An 18,355-nucleotide genomic window follows, 5' to 3' on the forward strand; every position below is an offset into this window, starting at 1 on the left:
ATGAAAAGTGACAAATCTACTTACTGTAGCTCTGTTGTGCTGTTAGGTTAGTCAGGATTTATTGTTTTAGTCCATTAATTTGACTCGTTGAGGCTCTTCCTTGTTGTCAGTTTGTAAAAACAAGGATAGAACTTTTAAACTTTTTCCTGACATTAGACTAAATGATAAATCAAAATAATACAGAAGATAATCATCTGAATAATTGCAAATGGAAATAATTCTTAGTTGCAGACCTAACTCCCTGCATTGTGACAGTTTGGATGACAACTCAAACAGCAGTTCACACTAAGAGACTATCTGTCATTCATTATGTCTGTTATTTAGCGGTTTTAACCAGTTTTTTTTGTTTTGATATTATTGTGGGAGCCATGAGCTCTGATCAGTAATCAAAGTTGAATGGATTCGCTTAAAATTACACAGCTGAGAGCTTATGTTATAAAAGTCAGCAGGTAACAGCTGAATAAGAGGTTAAACAATTGCTCTTCTTTAATAGATGATTAATCATTTAAGTAATTTTTCAAGCACAAATGTCAAATAATTTCCCTCTCCTCTCTTCTCAATTTTGAGGATTTTCTACTTTTCTTCACCTTATATGACAATAAATTGGTTATCTTTTGGTTTGGGACTGCTGGTTGGACAAAACAAACTATTTGACAATGTGACCATGGGCTTTAGGAAACTTATTGATCAATTTGTCTTCAGCACATTCATTGATAAACATAAACATTGGTTTCCTAATCTGAATTATCTTCCTGAATCTAAGGGTCACTTTCTGTATTCACAACAAACAATAAACCAGTGTGTTTTGAACATATTAACCAGACTCTCAGACTCACTTTAAAGGTTTAAGCTGATACTTGCCTCATCCTCATCTAATCTAATATTAAGATTAAACCGTGTGTTGTCCGTATGGTGACATGTTGCCTGCTCCTCCAGCTCTCAGCAGATTTACATTCAGATTTGGAACAGAATACAATGATATCATGTACTTCCTTGCAGCTTCCTTTTATTGTGATCCAAGATGTCTGGATGCAACAGTTAAGAAAAATGTGTCTGTTTCCTGCTCATCCCATCTGTTAAATGTATGAGAATATAACCGTGTCTGTGCAAGATATAAGTGTGTCTGAGCAAGGAAACATTTCCTGCAGGAACTGGAAATTGGCCTCAATCTTAAGCTACACATCCACTTTTTTCTGTCACTTTTATTAATTATCACCAAATGGATAATTACGGGAGCTATTCAAAATGTCACTGATTTATTAAATCAAGGGTGCTTGAATGTGTAATAAACTGTGGTTTTCAGCTGCTGTAGATATCCATCACTGTGACAGAGCTGCAGAAAGATTCATACTGTGAGCTTTTACGAGCTGAGGGATGAGTGTAAACTATGGAAATAAGGAGTTGTGGTGATGGATGATTTAGGGTGGATTTCCCTGCATCAAACTTTGAGTAAACTGAATAAAGGCTATGCTTTATTTCTACTGCCTCAATCATGCAGGAGAAAATCCTAAATCATTACTGCAAAGTTAATATGGTTGAAGGGAAACGTCCTGTCTGGTGTCTGAAGTCTGACTTCACTTTCCTCTCATTCCCAGCTTTCCCCTCTAATTTTCCTGCACAACCACAAGCGCTGCTCGCTTTGTCATGACTCCCAGTAACACTGGCATCTCATTTAAAAGGCAGCAGCCCCGCTCTGCATCCATTAGTTACACTAGGGGAGGGAGGGAGGGAGAATGACGGCTATTTAAGGGCTGGAGTTTAAGCAATGGGGGTCTGACCTAAACACTCCTCACGCTGTAAAAGACATTTACTCCCACTCCCTCCTTCTCTCTCCTCTCTCTCTCTGGCAGTACAGGAGCTGAACCTCAGCCTGAGCTGTGAACGGTGAGGAAAGATAAGAAGCTGGCTGCTGAAGGAGGACTGACAGAGCTGCCACCTTGCTGGAGAGGCTGCAAGACAGAGCAGTGACACAACAGAGGAAAGCATAATTTTCTTGGCTTCAATGAATGTGTGAAGACTCAGGAGTGACTCATCTTACCTGCACAGACTTGGGCATCAATACAGGTAAGACAAAATGAATTTTCCTTCAGATTTTACGTGAGAAAACAAATTTTTCTTGACTTTCATTTGTTTGTTTTTGCTCTTTGAGTTTGTCGCTTTCAAATGAAATTTAAGGGATAGTTTGGATTATTTGATGTTGGGTTGTATGAGGCACTTATTGACAGTCAGTGTATTAGATACAGTAGATGGCAGCCCAGTTTGGAGAGGCAAAGAGGGGCACTAGCACAGAAGCTAAGCAATAAACTACTGTGGAAGGTAAGCAACAAAAGATATAAGTATATAAGATATAAGTATCTGCTGTATTAATAATATTCTCAGTGCTTTACTTTACCATCAGACAGCCTTTTTTGACAGGAAACTGCTGTTATACAAGTCAGATATTCCTCTCTCAAAACCAACCAAACTCCGTAGGTAAAAGCAGTCATTTTACCTTGCAGAACACGGGAGCTGCTGGTCTACCGTTGCCTCCATCTGTGAGTTTGTTTGTGTTTCTATGTGACTTTGGTGAATCTGAACTATCCTTTTAAAACACCAAAGTCACACAAAAACACATACAAGCTAACAGATCGGGGCAGAGGTAGGCCAGCAACTCCTGTGTTCTGCGAGGTAAAATGACTGATTTTGCCTGTGGAGTTTGGTTTGTTGGAGTGAGTGGTACTTGGCTTATATAAAAGCAGTTTCCTATCAAAAAGGGCTGTCTAACAGCAAGATAAAGTGGTGAAAATATTCATATTCAAAATGTAGTGTATACTTAAATTGATATGGACCTTTTTTAGGTGGCTAAAATATCTTTTGTTTCTAAACCTGTGCACAGCAGTTCATCGCTTAGTTTTTGTGCTAGTACTCCAGACTGGGGGTGTGCTGACCGCTACCTCTACTGTAGGTAATACACTACTATCCATAAGTCCCTCATACAATCCCACTTCAATAATCCAAACTATCCCTTTAAATTATTCTCTTCAAAACAGAGACATACACAATAGTATATCATCAGTTGTCTTCTTTAGCAATAAATTTCTGTTTAGTTCAGGTTTCCACAACACCACAAGGCATCGATTATAGTTTATTGGAAGGACATTCTTGGTGTATAGTGCAACTTCTTCCTCAGTCAGACTCAGGATCAGAGGTGATGACTGACTGCTGAGAGAGTGAGTGAACATGTGGAAGAAGTATCCACAGCTTTGATCGTCTTGGTAGACGGGCCTGCGGCCAGGGAGCTTCGTGCCAAAAAGATCCTCTCAAATTTTGTCCAGGTTGTAGATCAATACTCCAAAAATAAAAATAAAAATCTGTGTGTGCTTGTGTGTAGGGGTCAACAAAACTATATCCCTCTGTCTGGTGAGGTTTTGCAGCCTGATGATTCATCATATTACCTTGGGCAATGCAATTCAGTTTTCATTGTGTGTCATTTTTCCATCATGGAGATTAAATTAAGGGAAAAAGTGGGTGGCAGGATTTGCCACTGTGGGCAAGGAGAAAAAATAGTTCATCCATTCAGTCCATTAGCTCTGCTTAATTGAAACTCAAGTCTGGCTTACAGTGGTTTTAACTTCTAAATATTTCAGCTGCAGATTGTAATCATTCATCTCCCCTGATGTACTGTCAAGATTATTTCTGTTTTATGTCGTATCTGAATGCACATCATGTCACATCCGCAGCTATATAGGCTCAGGATGTTTTACAGCCTCTGTGCTATGTGTTGGCCGTCCTGGGATGTGTCTGTGCAGCAGAGTGAGAAAGGTGTCTGGTTGTACAGACCTCTGGCAGAGCCCTGGACAGCTGGTTTAGTAGCTGGAGCTCCCCCAGGGCTCGTCCTACACTGTTTCCCTCTGCATGACCTCTGCACAAAGAGCCAGGGGTTGATCGTAACTCAGCATCACACGCCTCTGGATTTTATGTAAAATGTGTTAGATTTTTTCCATGTCCTAATTTCCAGGGTCAGTTGGGCAACAGAGGTGTAGCGTTGTGACACTGAGAGTCAGTGAGGTCATGAAGTCTGGCTTGTTTTGTTTGGTTTCTACTTATCTGGTTTGGCTGACACAATTTTACAGTACAGAATACTGAGATAAATGTCCATGTATATGATTATATAACTGTGTAGGTTCTGTGTAAGCGCTGGCTATGTCAGTGTCAGGACTGTAACGTTGTAAATCTGCCAAAGCGTCCAGAATCAGGTGTGTTGGGTATGAAGGGGGGCGATGGACAGATGGCGGTTCTATAAGGAGTAGAATTTCTAGCTAATTAAAATCTGCTCTTATTAACCAGTGGAGGAATATCTTCTGATGTCCTGCACAGCATTAAATGTACACACTGATAGAGAATAAAACACTTAGCTGCAAAATTTCAATTTGTTCAATACTTATTTGGATACTTATTTATCCACCGGTTTGGTTTTCTTTTCAGCTTAGCAACAGTTATTTTATTATTGATAAATGTATTGATTATTTTGCAGAATTCCACAAATTTCAAATCAATAGAGGTGCTGTTTGTAAAACTCAGAATGTTATCAACCACCTTGTTCCGATGATAAGCCGGTAGTAGTAACTCACCTAGGTATGCTGCAGTGTGCTAACAAAGACAGGGAATGAAGACAACTATAAGCTAGTTAACATGAATGTAAACAATAATGGATTTAAAATGCTTAAAAATTGGCTCCGGAAGTGTTTACTGAGGAAGAACAAACACTTGACATAGGGTAAACAGGAAAGCAATCAAAAAAAAAGAAGTTTTTTTAAAAGCATCTGTGTGTTCAGCTCTCAGTACCTTTGTAGCTCCTAACTGAATCTCTGTGGTTTGATGTTTAATTTCTCCTCTGTGCTGCTCTTTCTACTTTCAGGTATCTGCCTTATTTTACTGTTTTATGTCATTTTCAGCTTGACAGTAGTCGTGTTAAGTTACTGACAAAAACCCAACATTTCCTGATTTTGCTGCTTCAAAATCAAAGCCAAGTCTTCAAGGAGTGAAAATAGATGTTATGTGTGTATGACAGCTAATTGGAGATGGAAACGATAAATACCTGTGACAAATGCAGAGTCATTTGACACAGGAATGAATGCAAATTGTATGTTTTCCACTGCTGACAAAATCCAGATGTTGGTGGGTCTTAGTGTTTATTTGTGTACTAATTTCCCAGTGGTCAAGGTGACATATTCAGATGGCTTCATTCGTCTAACCCAGTAGTTTTCAAACTTTTTGTGCCCAAGGCAAACAAAAGGGGAAGCAAAAATCTCAGTGCACACCTGTATTCATGCAAAATGGCCTCTAATCAACAGAGGCAACAAGTAGCCTACTAGCCAATCAGAGGAGTTCCCAGAGTGCAAAAAAATTAAGCATCAATCAATCAGGGCTTTTGTGTCACACTAATTATTCCCACCATCTGGCAACTGTGTGAAAACTGTGGTTCACTTTAACAGAAGGTTTTTAAAGGAATTATTTTACATATAGATATAGGGTATAAAATTTGCCTCTGTATTGGGAAATGAGTATGTACAGAGTATTGATATAGTAAATTCAAAATTGATGTATAACTTTTTATATAGTTACGTGTTGCAAGAATAATGTATGATTGTCACAAAAAGCAGCAAATCAATCCTTTTGAGAAGCTGGAACTTAGCAATGGTTTAAGATTCTTGCTGAAACAAGTAAAAAAAAAAAGATCAAAATAGTTGAAAAAGTTTATTTCCTAAGAAAAATAGTGTCTTATTACAAACTTTTTTCTCTTTTATTGAGGCGAGAGCCCATAGATGCTAAATGACACTGAGATTTTCATCTTGTTCAGGCTTGGCTGGGGACACATAAATCTAAGGTTTATTATTCTTAAAGGACTACTTTAGGATATCAGGAAATCTGTTAATGAGGTGTTGCATTTTCTGTTATTGTTGTATCGGCTACAGTAACTAGTCCAATTAACTTTCCAGAGAGGATTTCCAGCTGTTCCAGATGCTGTGAGAATCTGATTGTGCTGTTTGCCATCCACAGCAAATAAAAATGGTAAAATATCACAGATGAACAATTATGCAGATGCACTGGATTCATCGTTGAACAGACTTGTGACACACTGCTGTCAGCCATAAATGTTTTCCATAAGAAGTTTGTCGAGACATGCTGCACTTCTCATGGATGTGTGTTAAATGAAGATGACACTGACTATCAGAAGCTAGAAGCTGTCCGTCAGAATGAAACTTTTAGACAACAAATTAAGCATTAAATAATGCATGCAGTGGCACTTTCAGTTGGACTAAAGGTTGAGGTAGCTGAGCCACTGTGTGGACACAGGACAAGTACTTCAGTGCTTTTTTTTTTTTTTCTTTGACTAGGCAAAACAGATGTCGTCAGTCTAGGGCCAACATTCCCAGTTTCTCTTTTCCACGCGGGAAAGTTCCCTTCTCACTGCCAACATGGGGGAAGAATACTAAAGCAACAGCAACTCTGGATTATAGCTTAGTGAACAGGTTATATTTATTTCAATTTTCTCTCCAAATTGTCTTCCCATAGTCAAAAGAAATGTCCTTGGTCAACCCCTGGTGCTTTCACTTGGCTTTTTACTGTGAACACTATTAGACTCATATAATTTAACGAGTTTGTCTGTCAATATAGACAAATGGCTACAATATCAAATCACTGTTATATACGGGTCTCCTTGTTAGCTGAATAGTTGCAGCAAGTTGTCTGGATGGCAGCATATGTTGCTCCAAAACCTGTTCCTTTCAGAATTATTCGGGCCTTGATGTGACAGTTACCCATGATGCCATGGCCGCTAACACACCCCCACACCATCACAAATGCTGGCTTTTGAAGTTAGCACCGTTAATAATCAGAATGGTCCTTTTCCTCTTTAGCCTGGAGGACACGACATCTGTGATTTCTGAAAACAGTCTGAAATGTGGATTCGTCCAACCACAGCACACTTTTCCTCTTTGCATCAGTCCATCTCAGATGAGCTCAACCCCAGAGAACATGTTTATATAATAGCTTCCTCTTTAAATGTTAGAGTCTGAACGTGCATCTGTAGATGCAGCAACAAACTGAGTTCATTGATACCAGTTTTCGAAAGTCTCCCTTTCTACAGGGTTTTAATGCAGGTTTTAAAGCATTCTCATCTGAAACGCATGCAGCAAGAACGATGCTTAGGATTTAAAGATCCACTCAAGACATATATTAAAACATATATACAGATAAATAAATAAATTGCTATTTAATTGGTGGGTCCAGAAAATTTAAGAGGCGAATGGTTTTCTGCTGAGGAAACCGATCCAGTTACAAGAGCAACAGGAATCCAAAGCTGTGGGCACTAGTTGTGAAAATGGCAACTGTGTTAGCTAGTGGTGACAGTTACGCTGTGATGTGTATGGCTTTGCACAGGGTGCAAGACAGGGTCCAAGATGTCTCCTATGTCACTGTAAAGTTCATTCTCAGTATATGTGCACTGGCATCTTTAAGTTTCTTCATCATGATGTATAAGTTGTAAATTGGAGCCGAATTGACTTCCATACTACTTGTGATGTCACAAATCATGCTCATAGACCCACCCCTTAAAGACAGATATTTGAGTTTAGAGAAACTTTCCCCTTTCAGCAGATGAAAGTGAAAACAGCCCTCTAGTGTCAAAGCATCTGTCAGCAAAGTGACGCTCAAACGTCCAACTGTAGGAGCAAGAAGAAAAACATATTTTTGAGTTTTGAGGGAGACTTTAAGGGATTCATTATTTACCCTTAAAACTGCAAATTATCACTCTGTGTGTCTTGTAAAGTTTTCAAGAAGCAGATCAGAAACATATTGACAGACCTAGTTTTCAAATTTACAACACCAGCCATAACATACCTTTATCCTGACACTCACCAGATGTGCGAGAACTCGTGAAACTCAAGCTCAGTTTTATATCTGTGTCTTAAAAGGATACGGTGAAGAAGAAAGAGAGGTCAAAGGTCAGGGCAATAAAGGACAGAAAGAAGATTGATGTAAGGGGTCTTACTTCATTCCTATAACTCAGTGCAAACAGTTAAACAGCACTGCGGTGACAGCAGTGGAAAATATTTGTCATACCCCTCAGAGCATATGATGCTGCCTGCCTGCCAGATATAACAAAATATAAACAAAAGAAATAACAGAGAGTGAAGGACAACGTTCAGTCGTCATGGTGTTTCCCCCTGATCTACATAATACCACAACATTTCCTGTCAGGTTGTAGAACACGTGTTGTATTCAAAGGCTGCTGAGCCCACAACCTGTCACATATTAGTTTGCTGATTCCTGCCTCTTAATCTATTTTATTGATTTTCCCCAAATACAAATCATAGGAATTCCTCACAGGAAAAATCATCACCTCGACAGAGCTTTTCATATTTTGGAACAAAATTAAATATACAGGATCAACCCGCCTATTAATCCTGAATCTTTCTGTCAGTTTTAAAAGTCTACTGATATTCTAGAAGACACTCGGAGTAGAGATTCACAGATCCACTTTTTTTAGTTCTGATCCAATTCTGATACATGAATTTGTATATCTGCTGTTAACCGATGTAACAACTTCCACACCTCTGAATGTCGGCTTTACAGAAAATTACAACTAGGGTGTTCAGATCCCAGCAATCCAAATGTGTGACAAAGAATATGTTTGCGTGAGACAATATATCACACATTACCAATTCTGAGAGGTAGTCTAAAAATTTGATAATAAAAAATAAACATTTTTATCGTGTCCTTTAGCTCATAACATCTATGTGCTTTGCCCCCTGGTTGATTCAGTAGCAGACAATTGAAAAAGAGTTTCTCAGTCTTTGTTGTAGCTGCAATTTGTAGAATTCTGGGAGACAAAAACATGCGGTGACTATTGGAAGTTTGACACTCTGTACGTACTGTTGCTGGTGCCTCCCCTCCTGTCTTCACCTGTCACTTGGCTCATGAGGACAATAGCAAAGTACAATAAACAAGTTTGAGGAAAGCATGATTGCTCGTGTTGTGTATGTACCAAGTTAGTTGTATCAGAGGGTCTGACAAGCTTGGAAACATGTAATTACGAATGCATTGATACACGTCATAAACACCTTAATCCTGTGGTGTGCGGTCAAAGGTAAAAATGGGTTGCAAAATGCTGTTTTCTGTCATATTTGGAAACTTTTCAGTTGTAAAGATTTGTATATTTGTCTAAATCTGGATGGGATACCTAATTGTTTAGCAGACTTTGTTCTATAACAGATTGCTTTTTGGCTTTCTTCATGTGACGACTTAATATTATTTTTTTCCTCCAGATTTTTTCCTCCAATTCTTTAAATGTCAGTTTTGTATGTATGGGTTGGAGTGGATGTTTTGATTTATGTGCAGGTGCCATAATCTGTTTTTATGTTTTTATCTCTGGAGGATAAAATATGTTCTATCCATAAATAATCAAGTGGCAATGAAAAGAAGAGAGAAGAAAAAAGTGGATGCAGTCATGGTTAGAGATGCTCTCAGCTAAACCTTTAATTGAAGATCTACTTTCGCTCTGATTGCTGAGTATCAGCATTGTCTCAATAAATAGTTCCCAGAAGTCTTTATGATCGGCTGACCTAAATCCAGGTGTACCACATGTCTTTTCATAGCCATCACTGCATTAACAATTCCCCTCTGGAAGACATTTTTCATTGGTTTGCATGTGTAAGCTCCATCAGCTGCTACCAATCAAAGAATCTGGACAAAATCTTCCACCACTGGCAGAGATGCAAAAACTTTATAGACGTATAGTTTGCTGACCCCAGACGTACTGTAGCGGCAGACATGCATGTGAAAAATCTTTAAGCAAAGATGTTTCCATTAGTGAGGAAGGGACCAGTACAGAGATGCAGTCACTGGGCCTTTCTATTGAATTTCAGTTTCCCGTGCTTACTCACATCTTTTGGAAACTCAACACTGAATAATCTAAGCAGGCTTTCCCACGCTGAGGAAGAAGCTTGTCATTAGTTCTCGTGTGGATCCCACAAATTATAGTCTTCATCAGTGTCCAGCTGATGAAGTCATCAGAGAGATTCATGGTTGAGAGGGAGTCCTGTGTATGGGATAAGTTCTGCTAATGTTTTATCTCAGACTTTTCAAATATTTGTATGAGTACTATGAAAGAGGTTGATGTGCCAACACAACTGTGGATTCTTTGGTATTAAAGCCCTTTTATACAGCAGTGCAAATACTGTCTTTGTCTGACTAACTCTACAAGAAATAAGTCTAAATTCACTTTCATGTAGTGATCGGTCTAGCTGGTCTTAAGATGGTTTTCGTGCTTTTTGCTTTGCTGACCTTTTACAAGTTCTACAAATATAAGGACAATTAGCAAAGTTGACAATAATTGATTAATCGTTGCAGCTGTAACAGAGTCAGTTTTTACTTGTCCCTATACAGTAATGGTTATTTTTAGTATTAATTTAAGTAAATTAATCAGAATAAGGACACAATGTACAAAATGCAAAGCAACAAACATTTTTGCATATTCAAACAGTCCCCTGCCCTCTCACCAGAAACATACTTATTAACTCTAAATTGTGAATGCGTTTAATGCTTTTTCACTACTTGTTTGATCGGGCAACTTAGTTGCCAGATTTACTAACCCAAAGTGGGATTTCACTTACCCCGTGCAACTGGGCAATCCTAATTGTTGAGCCCTGATATAAACCTTTGTTGTGTAGACGTCTGTAGCTACAGTGTTCTGCTGTCAGTGCAATGACTCAAGTAGTCCTGTAGCATAAATGATAGAATATCAGATTGACTTACAAAAAAAGACCACAGACATCCTGAAGTTAGCCTGAGTAATGCGAAGGGATCCTGGGACTTCTGAATCTGTTGTTTGTTCCAGTGAACAATGAACTGAATGTGTTTGTGGTGGTACGCCAGGAAGGATTCGCCTCTTTCTTAGCAGCAGTGCAGTGAGTAGGGACTTGGGAAAAAATTGGGGGAAAAATAACTTGATTGCTTCATCGAACCTTGTTGTTTAGTGAGATGCACTGCTGGCAATTCGCTGACACTTCACATGCATCTATTGGTTATCTTTACTGTGTGCAGATGAGATACTTTTAAAACTGCCCTCTTAAAAGAATAGTTTGATATTTGAATTTCCTTGCTTGTTTCTTTGCTGTGTGTTTGCTGTGTAAGACCAGTACCACTGTTATATGTCTGTTAAATATTCATAGGAAGATTCAGCCAACAGTTGGTAGCTGGATTTTGTTACCCTTGGACAGAACCAGGCTTTTTACCCCTGTTTTCAGTCTTTATGATAAGCTAAGCTAACAGGCTGCTAGCTGTTACTTCATATTTACCATACAGATATGAATATGTATTTCCCAAAATGTTAGAATATTCCTTTTTTTTGTGTTTCATTGAACATGTTCAGTGTTCATCATATATTACAATATTATTGCATTGCAATAGGGGTGCAACTAAAGATTATATTCATTATAGACTAATCTGATGATTATTTTTGAAATTTTTCTAGTTAATCATTTGGTCTATTAAACATCAGAAAAGAGTGAAAAATGCACATGACAATATCCTAGAGAGGAAGATGTCATTAAATGTCTTTAGCGACAATTCAAAATCACAACAATTCAATTTATTATCATTTAAGTTCAAGAAAAGCAGAAAATGATCAATTTGAGAGTCTGGAACCATTAACTGTTTGGCATTTTGCTTGAAAAATTAGTGATTAATTGATTATTAAATCAGCTACCAATTAATTTTTTACATTACAGCTCTACAAAACTGTATTTGTGTGCTATCTTTTCCTTTTGTTTTCTAGAATCTTCATCATTAACCAGGATTGGCCTTCAGTCAGAGGTTCAAACTGATATTTATTAACTAAATCCACGCCCCACATCTGTCATGGGTACAAGAGGCCTGCTGGGCTGCCTCCTCCTGACTGCTCTGCTCAGTTTATCAAACGCTGGGCTCGTGAAGAAAATCCTACGGCATCGACGACAGACTCTGGCTTCCCCTGAAGAACATAACATCACCCTGCCCAGGGCGGACCATCCGGTGGTTTTCAACCACGTCTATAACATCAATGTTCCTGCCACTTCCCTGTGCTCAGTGAACCTGGACTCTCCAGACAGCTTGCAGCTGATGCCCAAAGATGCACCAGCGTCCTCGGGCCATCACACCTCTGAGCACACCCTCGATGGGGAGAACCAGATCGTCTTCACCCACCGCATCAACATACCTCGGCAGGCCTGTGGCTGCACTAATGACCTGCCCGGCCTCAAAGACCTCATGAGCCGACTGGAGATGTTGGAGGGAGAAGTTTCAGCTTTGAGAGACCAGTGCAATGGTGAAGGAGCCTGCTGCAGTGCACAGGCCACAGGTAGGTGTGACCTATAGATTTGCTTTGACATATGTCAAGTGTCAAGTTTCAGCAATTATTCAAATTTATTCAAAGCTTTGCTATGACTGGTGGGCGGAGACATGTGAAACTAGTGGCAGCGGTCCAATTGATGGCAGAGGCCCAAGTTACATACATACATACATATATTTGAATATTGATTTTACCATTCTAATACCATGGCATCAAACAAGGCTTTGAAGCCTTGAAATTAAATGTATTTTTGATAAACTGCTTGAAATGGTAATGGCATTACTCTCATGATGAATAAATCACCCTGACTGAATAGTTTTCATTTTAGATAAAGAAATAAAATAAGTAAGAGAGAGCTTTTGCCCTTTGAAACATGAAACGTTCCTTTAACTTTAATTCTTTTAAACAGAATTCAGAAAATGTAATGTAGAAAAAACTTGATATACACCTTGTAAAGTGCTTGAATTTGACTGAAAAAGGTGTAGGAACCCTGTACATTACAATAAATTAATCCTTTATTTCTCTAAAATTCCTTTGTAAAGTGCCAGACTAAGGATAATACATGACTAACTGAGTCTTCTTCAGTATAATCTATTCTATTCATCTGTTGAGGATTTCTTCCAGGAATTCTATGTGGGGGTGTAAACCTCCCAACGACTCACCACTTACTTTGAATGGGGCTTTGTTTGGCTCAAATGTGACATTATGTGCGACAAATGTGACATATCAGTGAAAGTAAGAAATCTTCTCTAGTAGTTGCTAAAATGAGCCTTGGACCATCTGTGAATGATGCACTCTTAAAGGAATAAATTCACATTTTGGACCATTAGCTCATTTGTTTTTTTGCTGAGAGGTAGATGAGAAGATTGACACCACTCTCCTATCTGAGCAGGGATAGACACTAATATTTCCAAGCGCTGGCCCCACAGGCCACCAAGGACCAGAATATGTTGGCCAGAGTACATTTTTGGAGTCCCAGTTGTAGCCTTGCTTGACACTTGTGTTTTCCACATTACGTCCTTAGATGTGATGTGTCCTAACCACTCCTGCTTCTGTTCACTCCTAAATTTCTAAAATTCTTTTTGTCATAGTCCACCTTTTGTATTTCTCATTCTTCTGCAAGGATCACATTGGCAGTGATCACATTGAGGAGGCTGAGTAAACCTGAACTTCAGTAGCACCGACACATCAATAGCTAGCTGGCAACAAATACTCTTTGCTGTTTTTATAGAATGTTGAACTAAATAGCTCAAAGGAATCAGGATGTTTATGGAAACGTAATGTTGTATTGCCAAAGGCTTGCAGAGAGATTCAAAGATTGCCTTGAGCAAGCTAGATTTGACTACAAGCTAACAAGCTATCAAGCAACGTCAACGTCAACAAATAAAAAATGCTAACTACACTTACTGTTCTGGTAATATGTTTGCTAGTTGCTGATATTGGTGCACAACAGGCTCCTCATGTATATCTGGGTCTCACTGAGGCCCAAACATGCTGAATTTCTGTGATGTTTGCTCTAACACTAATGCTAACCATAATGCTGTTCTGCAATGCTAAAGCTCTCAGGCACCATGCCTGATTTCACAGATACCGCATAGAGCAGCTTTAAATTCATCTACACATTTCTTACTGAACAACTTTAGAGGGTGTTTTAATCCCTGCAGATCTTGAATTTCTCAATGAGAGAAAAAGAGTAGATTTGCTTCCAAGCTTTTTTGTGGGAAAACCATGTTAAACCAAATATGAATCATAGCAGAGTATTTTCGCACAATGTGTCTGGAGGGAAACTTTGAGCTGACTGTGTTTTTATAAAAGAAAAAATTGACATTGATTTGTTAGAAAGGTTTGTGTAATAAAGTCTCTGTGGTATTGAATTGAATTATTTCCTTACTGAATTTGTATAACCCCGAAAAACGTCTTTACTTTCTTATCAAAGGTGACGTGGGAACTAAGCCTTACTGCAACGGTCATGGAAACTACAGCACTGAAACATGCGGCTGTGTGTGTGAGCCTGGCTGGAAGGGACCCAACTGCACTGAACCCGACTGTCCCAACAACTGTCAGGGCCGTGGCCGCTGCGTGGACGGAAAGTGTGTGTGCTTCAAGGGCTTTACCGGAGACGACTGCGCACTGGAGGTCTGCCCCGTGGACTGCGGCACCTATGGCCGGTGTGTAGGCGGTGTTTGCGTCTGCTCTGATGGCTTCTTCGGCGAAGACTGCTCTGACACCAAGTGCCTCAACAACTGCCTGGGCCGCGGCCGCTGTGACGATGGATACTGCGTGTGTGATGAACCCTGGACCGGCTTCGACTGCTCTGAACTGATCTGCCCCAAAGACTGCTACGACCGCGGACGCTGTGACAACGGAACCTGCTACTGCGACGAGGGCTTTACTGGGGAGGACTGTGGAGAACGTACATGTCCCAACAACTGCCATGGTAACGGCTTCTGCGTAGATGGCAAGTGCACCTGCATCGCCGGCTTCAGCGGAGACGACTGCTCTCAGCTCACCTGCCTCAACGACTGTAACGGCAGAGGTACCTGCTATAATGGGATGTGTATCTGCGACACGGGCTACCAAGGCGAAGACTGCAGCCAGTTAGCTTGTCTGAACAACTGTAACAGCAGAGGCCAGTGCATCAACGGACAGTGTGCCTGCGACGTTGGTTTCCAGGGAGACGACTGCGGCGAGCTCTCCTGTCCAAACAACTGCCAGCACAGAGGGCGATGTGTTAACGGGCAGTGTGTGTGCGAGGAAGGCTTTGCCGGTGAGGACTGCAGCATAAGGACCTGCCCCTCAAACTGCTATGGCCACGGCGAGTGCATCGATGGACGTTGTGTGTGTCACGCAGGCTTCACCAGCGTAGACTGTGGTGAGCTGAGTTGCCCCAACAACTGCAGAAACCGCGGGCGGTGCATCGACGGACAGTGTGTTTGTGATGAAGGCTTCTCCGGGGAAGACTGCAGTCAGAAAGCTTGTCCCAATGACTGCCTGGCGCGCGGTTACTGCGTTGACGGCAAGTGCGTCTGTCAGGAAGGCTACTCAGGGGACGACTGCTCTGTGCTCTCTTGTCCAGGAAACTGCAACAACAGGGGGCGCTGCGTCAATGGACGGTGCTTATGTGAGAGTGGATATGAAGGAGAAAGCTGTGCAGAGCTGAGCTGCCTCAACAACTGCCATGACAGAGGCCGCTGCATGAACGGTCAGTGCGTCTGTGACGAGGGATACATCGGAGAAGACTGCTCAGAAGGTAAGAAGTAGGGCAGTGCAATATTGCTATATATATATGCTGAATATTTATCACTATAAAATGTATTATTTGATTTTATTCGATATCAATAATTATTGATAGTAATTATTAAGACCAGGAAGAAGCCGTTGCATTCAACCACTTTATTTTGAATATTAACACTTCATTTTTCAAGGCACAAAGGATAGAGACTTAATAGACTGGGTTGCACCAACAAAGATTAATTTAATCTAAGTTTATTTTTAATCAGAGTTTAATAAAAGTACTTATAATTTTAGAAAATTTAGATTTCAAATTAAGCAGAACTCAGTAGCACAATTAAAAGCTAATCTCTGTTGAGTAATTACATCAGTAAATGTTTAATGATGTAAATTGAAATTAAATAGAATTTAATCAATATGGAGATGCTTATATAACCAAATTAAAATAATTAAATTCATTAAAAGAATTATTTGAGTGCTGCCGGGACCTACTAAGTATAAAAGAGAGGTGGAAATAGTTTACTTTCAGCTGCTCTGTTTTCCTTAACAAAACTGTGCATTGCTAGTTAGCCACCAAAAAATGTTTTATTGTTTGCTAGCTAGCTTAAAAGTTTACAGCATCTTACACTGTTTGCTAATCAGCTAGAAAATTACTTCACCTAGTTAGCCTGCTCATGATGCCTCTGAAGAAATACTTGAATTTTTCCTCGACAAAATTTGTCGGCCAAATTACTGACCATGCTGTGGGTTTCGGCCAAATCAACTGGAGTGACAGAAAGAAGACATGCATCATCAAATACTTTATTCAAGGAACTTGATTATTTTTCTCATTTTCAAAAAGGCAGACATTGTAAGCTTCCTCAAGTGTAAGTTTAAAGTTAATACTGAATCATATTTTAACTGGAGTTTTAAGTTATGGTGCAACAGAATTAAATTCAATCCAGGATTTAAAAATGAATCCTTATTGGTGCAACCCAGTTTTAAAAAAACAAAAAAAACAAAACTGCCATAGTGGTGACCTGACCTGTCCTTTTTTTCTTAACAGTTTCCTCACCATCTGCACACATCGTCTCACTCCACACTGTTTCTGTTGTTGTGTCACATGTCGGTGGTGCACCTGAACAACACACCTGTTAAATGACTGGCTGTTGTGTGCCACTCATAGATCACTCAGTTATCAAGGGATATGATGAGTGTTTATGAGCCAGGGCATATTCATTATGTGCTTTCTTGGCCATTTAATGCATTTAAGTGAAACTACTGAACGTTTTATTGAACAGTTTTCTTATTGCTACTGATGACGTGTCTATTGCCGATACATATCACTATTGTTTTATTGCTCAGGTCTGGTAAGAAGCTCTGTACAGCTCAGTGCAGAAACAAAAAAAAGCATTTGGCAGTTCACAAGTCCTGAAATTTTCCATGTGTTAACTAGATGTTCTATAAAAGCAAATCCAGAATGATGTCATTTCCTTCTTTTCTCAAACTTCACTCACCACTCATCCTTTGAGAAACTATTTCAGTGAATATAAAAGAGGTCTTAGGTTTGTATGTTACTGTTGTCTGCAGTTTGTTCGCACTTTTTTGGCACTTCTTCATACCGCAGCCAGATGTGTCTCTGGAGTTTGCATTAGCTCTGTGCGGTGGATACTCGGTGAAACTGTCCAAGCCAACACCCTCAGAAAAGTTTTATTTTTTGCTTTTCGTTTTTTCCAGTGTCTCCTCCAAAGGATCTTACTGTTGGAGAGGTCACCAGTGACACAGTGGACCTGTCCTGGAACAACGAGATGTTGGTGACAGAGTACCTCGTGACATATGTGCCCACCTTCCCTGGCGGTCTTCAGCAGGAGTTCACCGTGACAGGAGACAAAACTTCTGCCACAGTCAAAGAGCTGGAGCCTGGCATCGAGTACCAGATCAACGTCTACGCTGTTCTGAGCAACAAGAGGAGTGTCCCTGTCAGTGCGAGGGTGGCCACAGGTACCTCACAGTCCTCTCCATGCTGGTATATAGAGAATACCCATAGAAAAGTTAAAGGGACAGTTCACGCCAAAATAAGAAAAACACAAACAAACATTTTTCCTCTTACCCACAGTGCTGTTTATCCTGCTACTCACATTCTGGTGAAGACCATCTTTAAGTAGCAGTAAGGCAGTAAAGATTTTTATTGAAACTGAAGTTTATTTGTCTAGTGATTGTTTGATATTGGCTCAGCCAGGTTATACAGATTGTTTGGTTTTCCTTCAGTTTCTCTTCCTCTTGTAGAATACTACCACAAAACTCTTGGCTGTTTTATAGCACAATAACAATTATTTAATGTGATAAAGAATTTTACCACAGCTGTAAGGTGCAAGAAAAGCTTGAAAATGCACCTTGAGAAGTGCTTGAATTTGAAAAAGGTGCAAGAACCCTGGCTAGAAAGAAAATAGTTCCTACATGAAACTGCTCACAGTAAGCACTGTGGATTATCTTGAGTAACTGGGTCATGATGAGACATTGCTGTGGAGTTTTTCAAATGTGTTTTTTGGTGCTTTGAGCACAACAAGCCAAGTGGCATCTAGTTCCATTATTTTCAAAAGAAGGCAGACATCTCTGCAGCTGAAATCTCCAAAACTCTGCAACTCACACCATAACAGTTTAAATGGATACATAACTCAACGGGCCAGAGGAAAAATGTATATATTTATATATATTTTTGATTTTGGGGTGAGCTATCCCTTTAATGTTGCTTAGCTATCAATGCCAGTAACTGTG

The 18,355-nt window shown here is 39.8% G+C and overlaps 1 protein-coding gene across 7 annotated transcripts in view; it reads left to right on the top strand.

The window, feature by feature from the left end:
• Positions 1 to 1,771: 1,771 nt before the first annotated feature.
• tnca (tenascin Ca) overlaps positions 1,772 to 18,355 on the top strand; it is a 44,032-nt gene continuing 27,448 nt past the window's right edge. For 2 of the 7 annotated variants that reach the window (XM_084746718.1, XM_084746719.1), the window contains exons 1-4: positions 1,772 to 2,064; positions 11,819 to 12,379; positions 14,307 to 15,620; positions 17,318 to 17,581. In XM_084746718.1, the coding sequence (XP_084602844.1) occupies positions 11,902 to 12,379; positions 14,307 to 15,620; positions 17,318 to 17,581 (2,056 nt within the window). In that variant the 5' untranslated portion in view covers positions 1,772 to 2,064; positions 11,819 to 11,901. The remainder of the gene's footprint in view (positions 2,065 to 11,818; positions 12,380 to 14,306; positions 15,621 to 17,317; positions 17,582 to 18,355) is intronic. The other 5 variants (XM_084746722.1, XM_084746721.1, XM_084746720.1 and 2 more) reach the window with 4 other exon arrangements.

The sequence above is a fragment of the Lutjanus erythropterus genome, chromosome 20 (assembly GCF_056507025.1).
Source record: "Lutjanus erythropterus isolate fLutEry1 chromosome 20, fLutEry1.hap2, whole genome shotgun sequence".
Taxonomy (NCBI): domain Eukaryota; kingdom Metazoa; phylum Chordata; class Actinopteri; order Lutjaniformes; family Lutjanidae; genus Lutjanus; species Lutjanus erythropterus.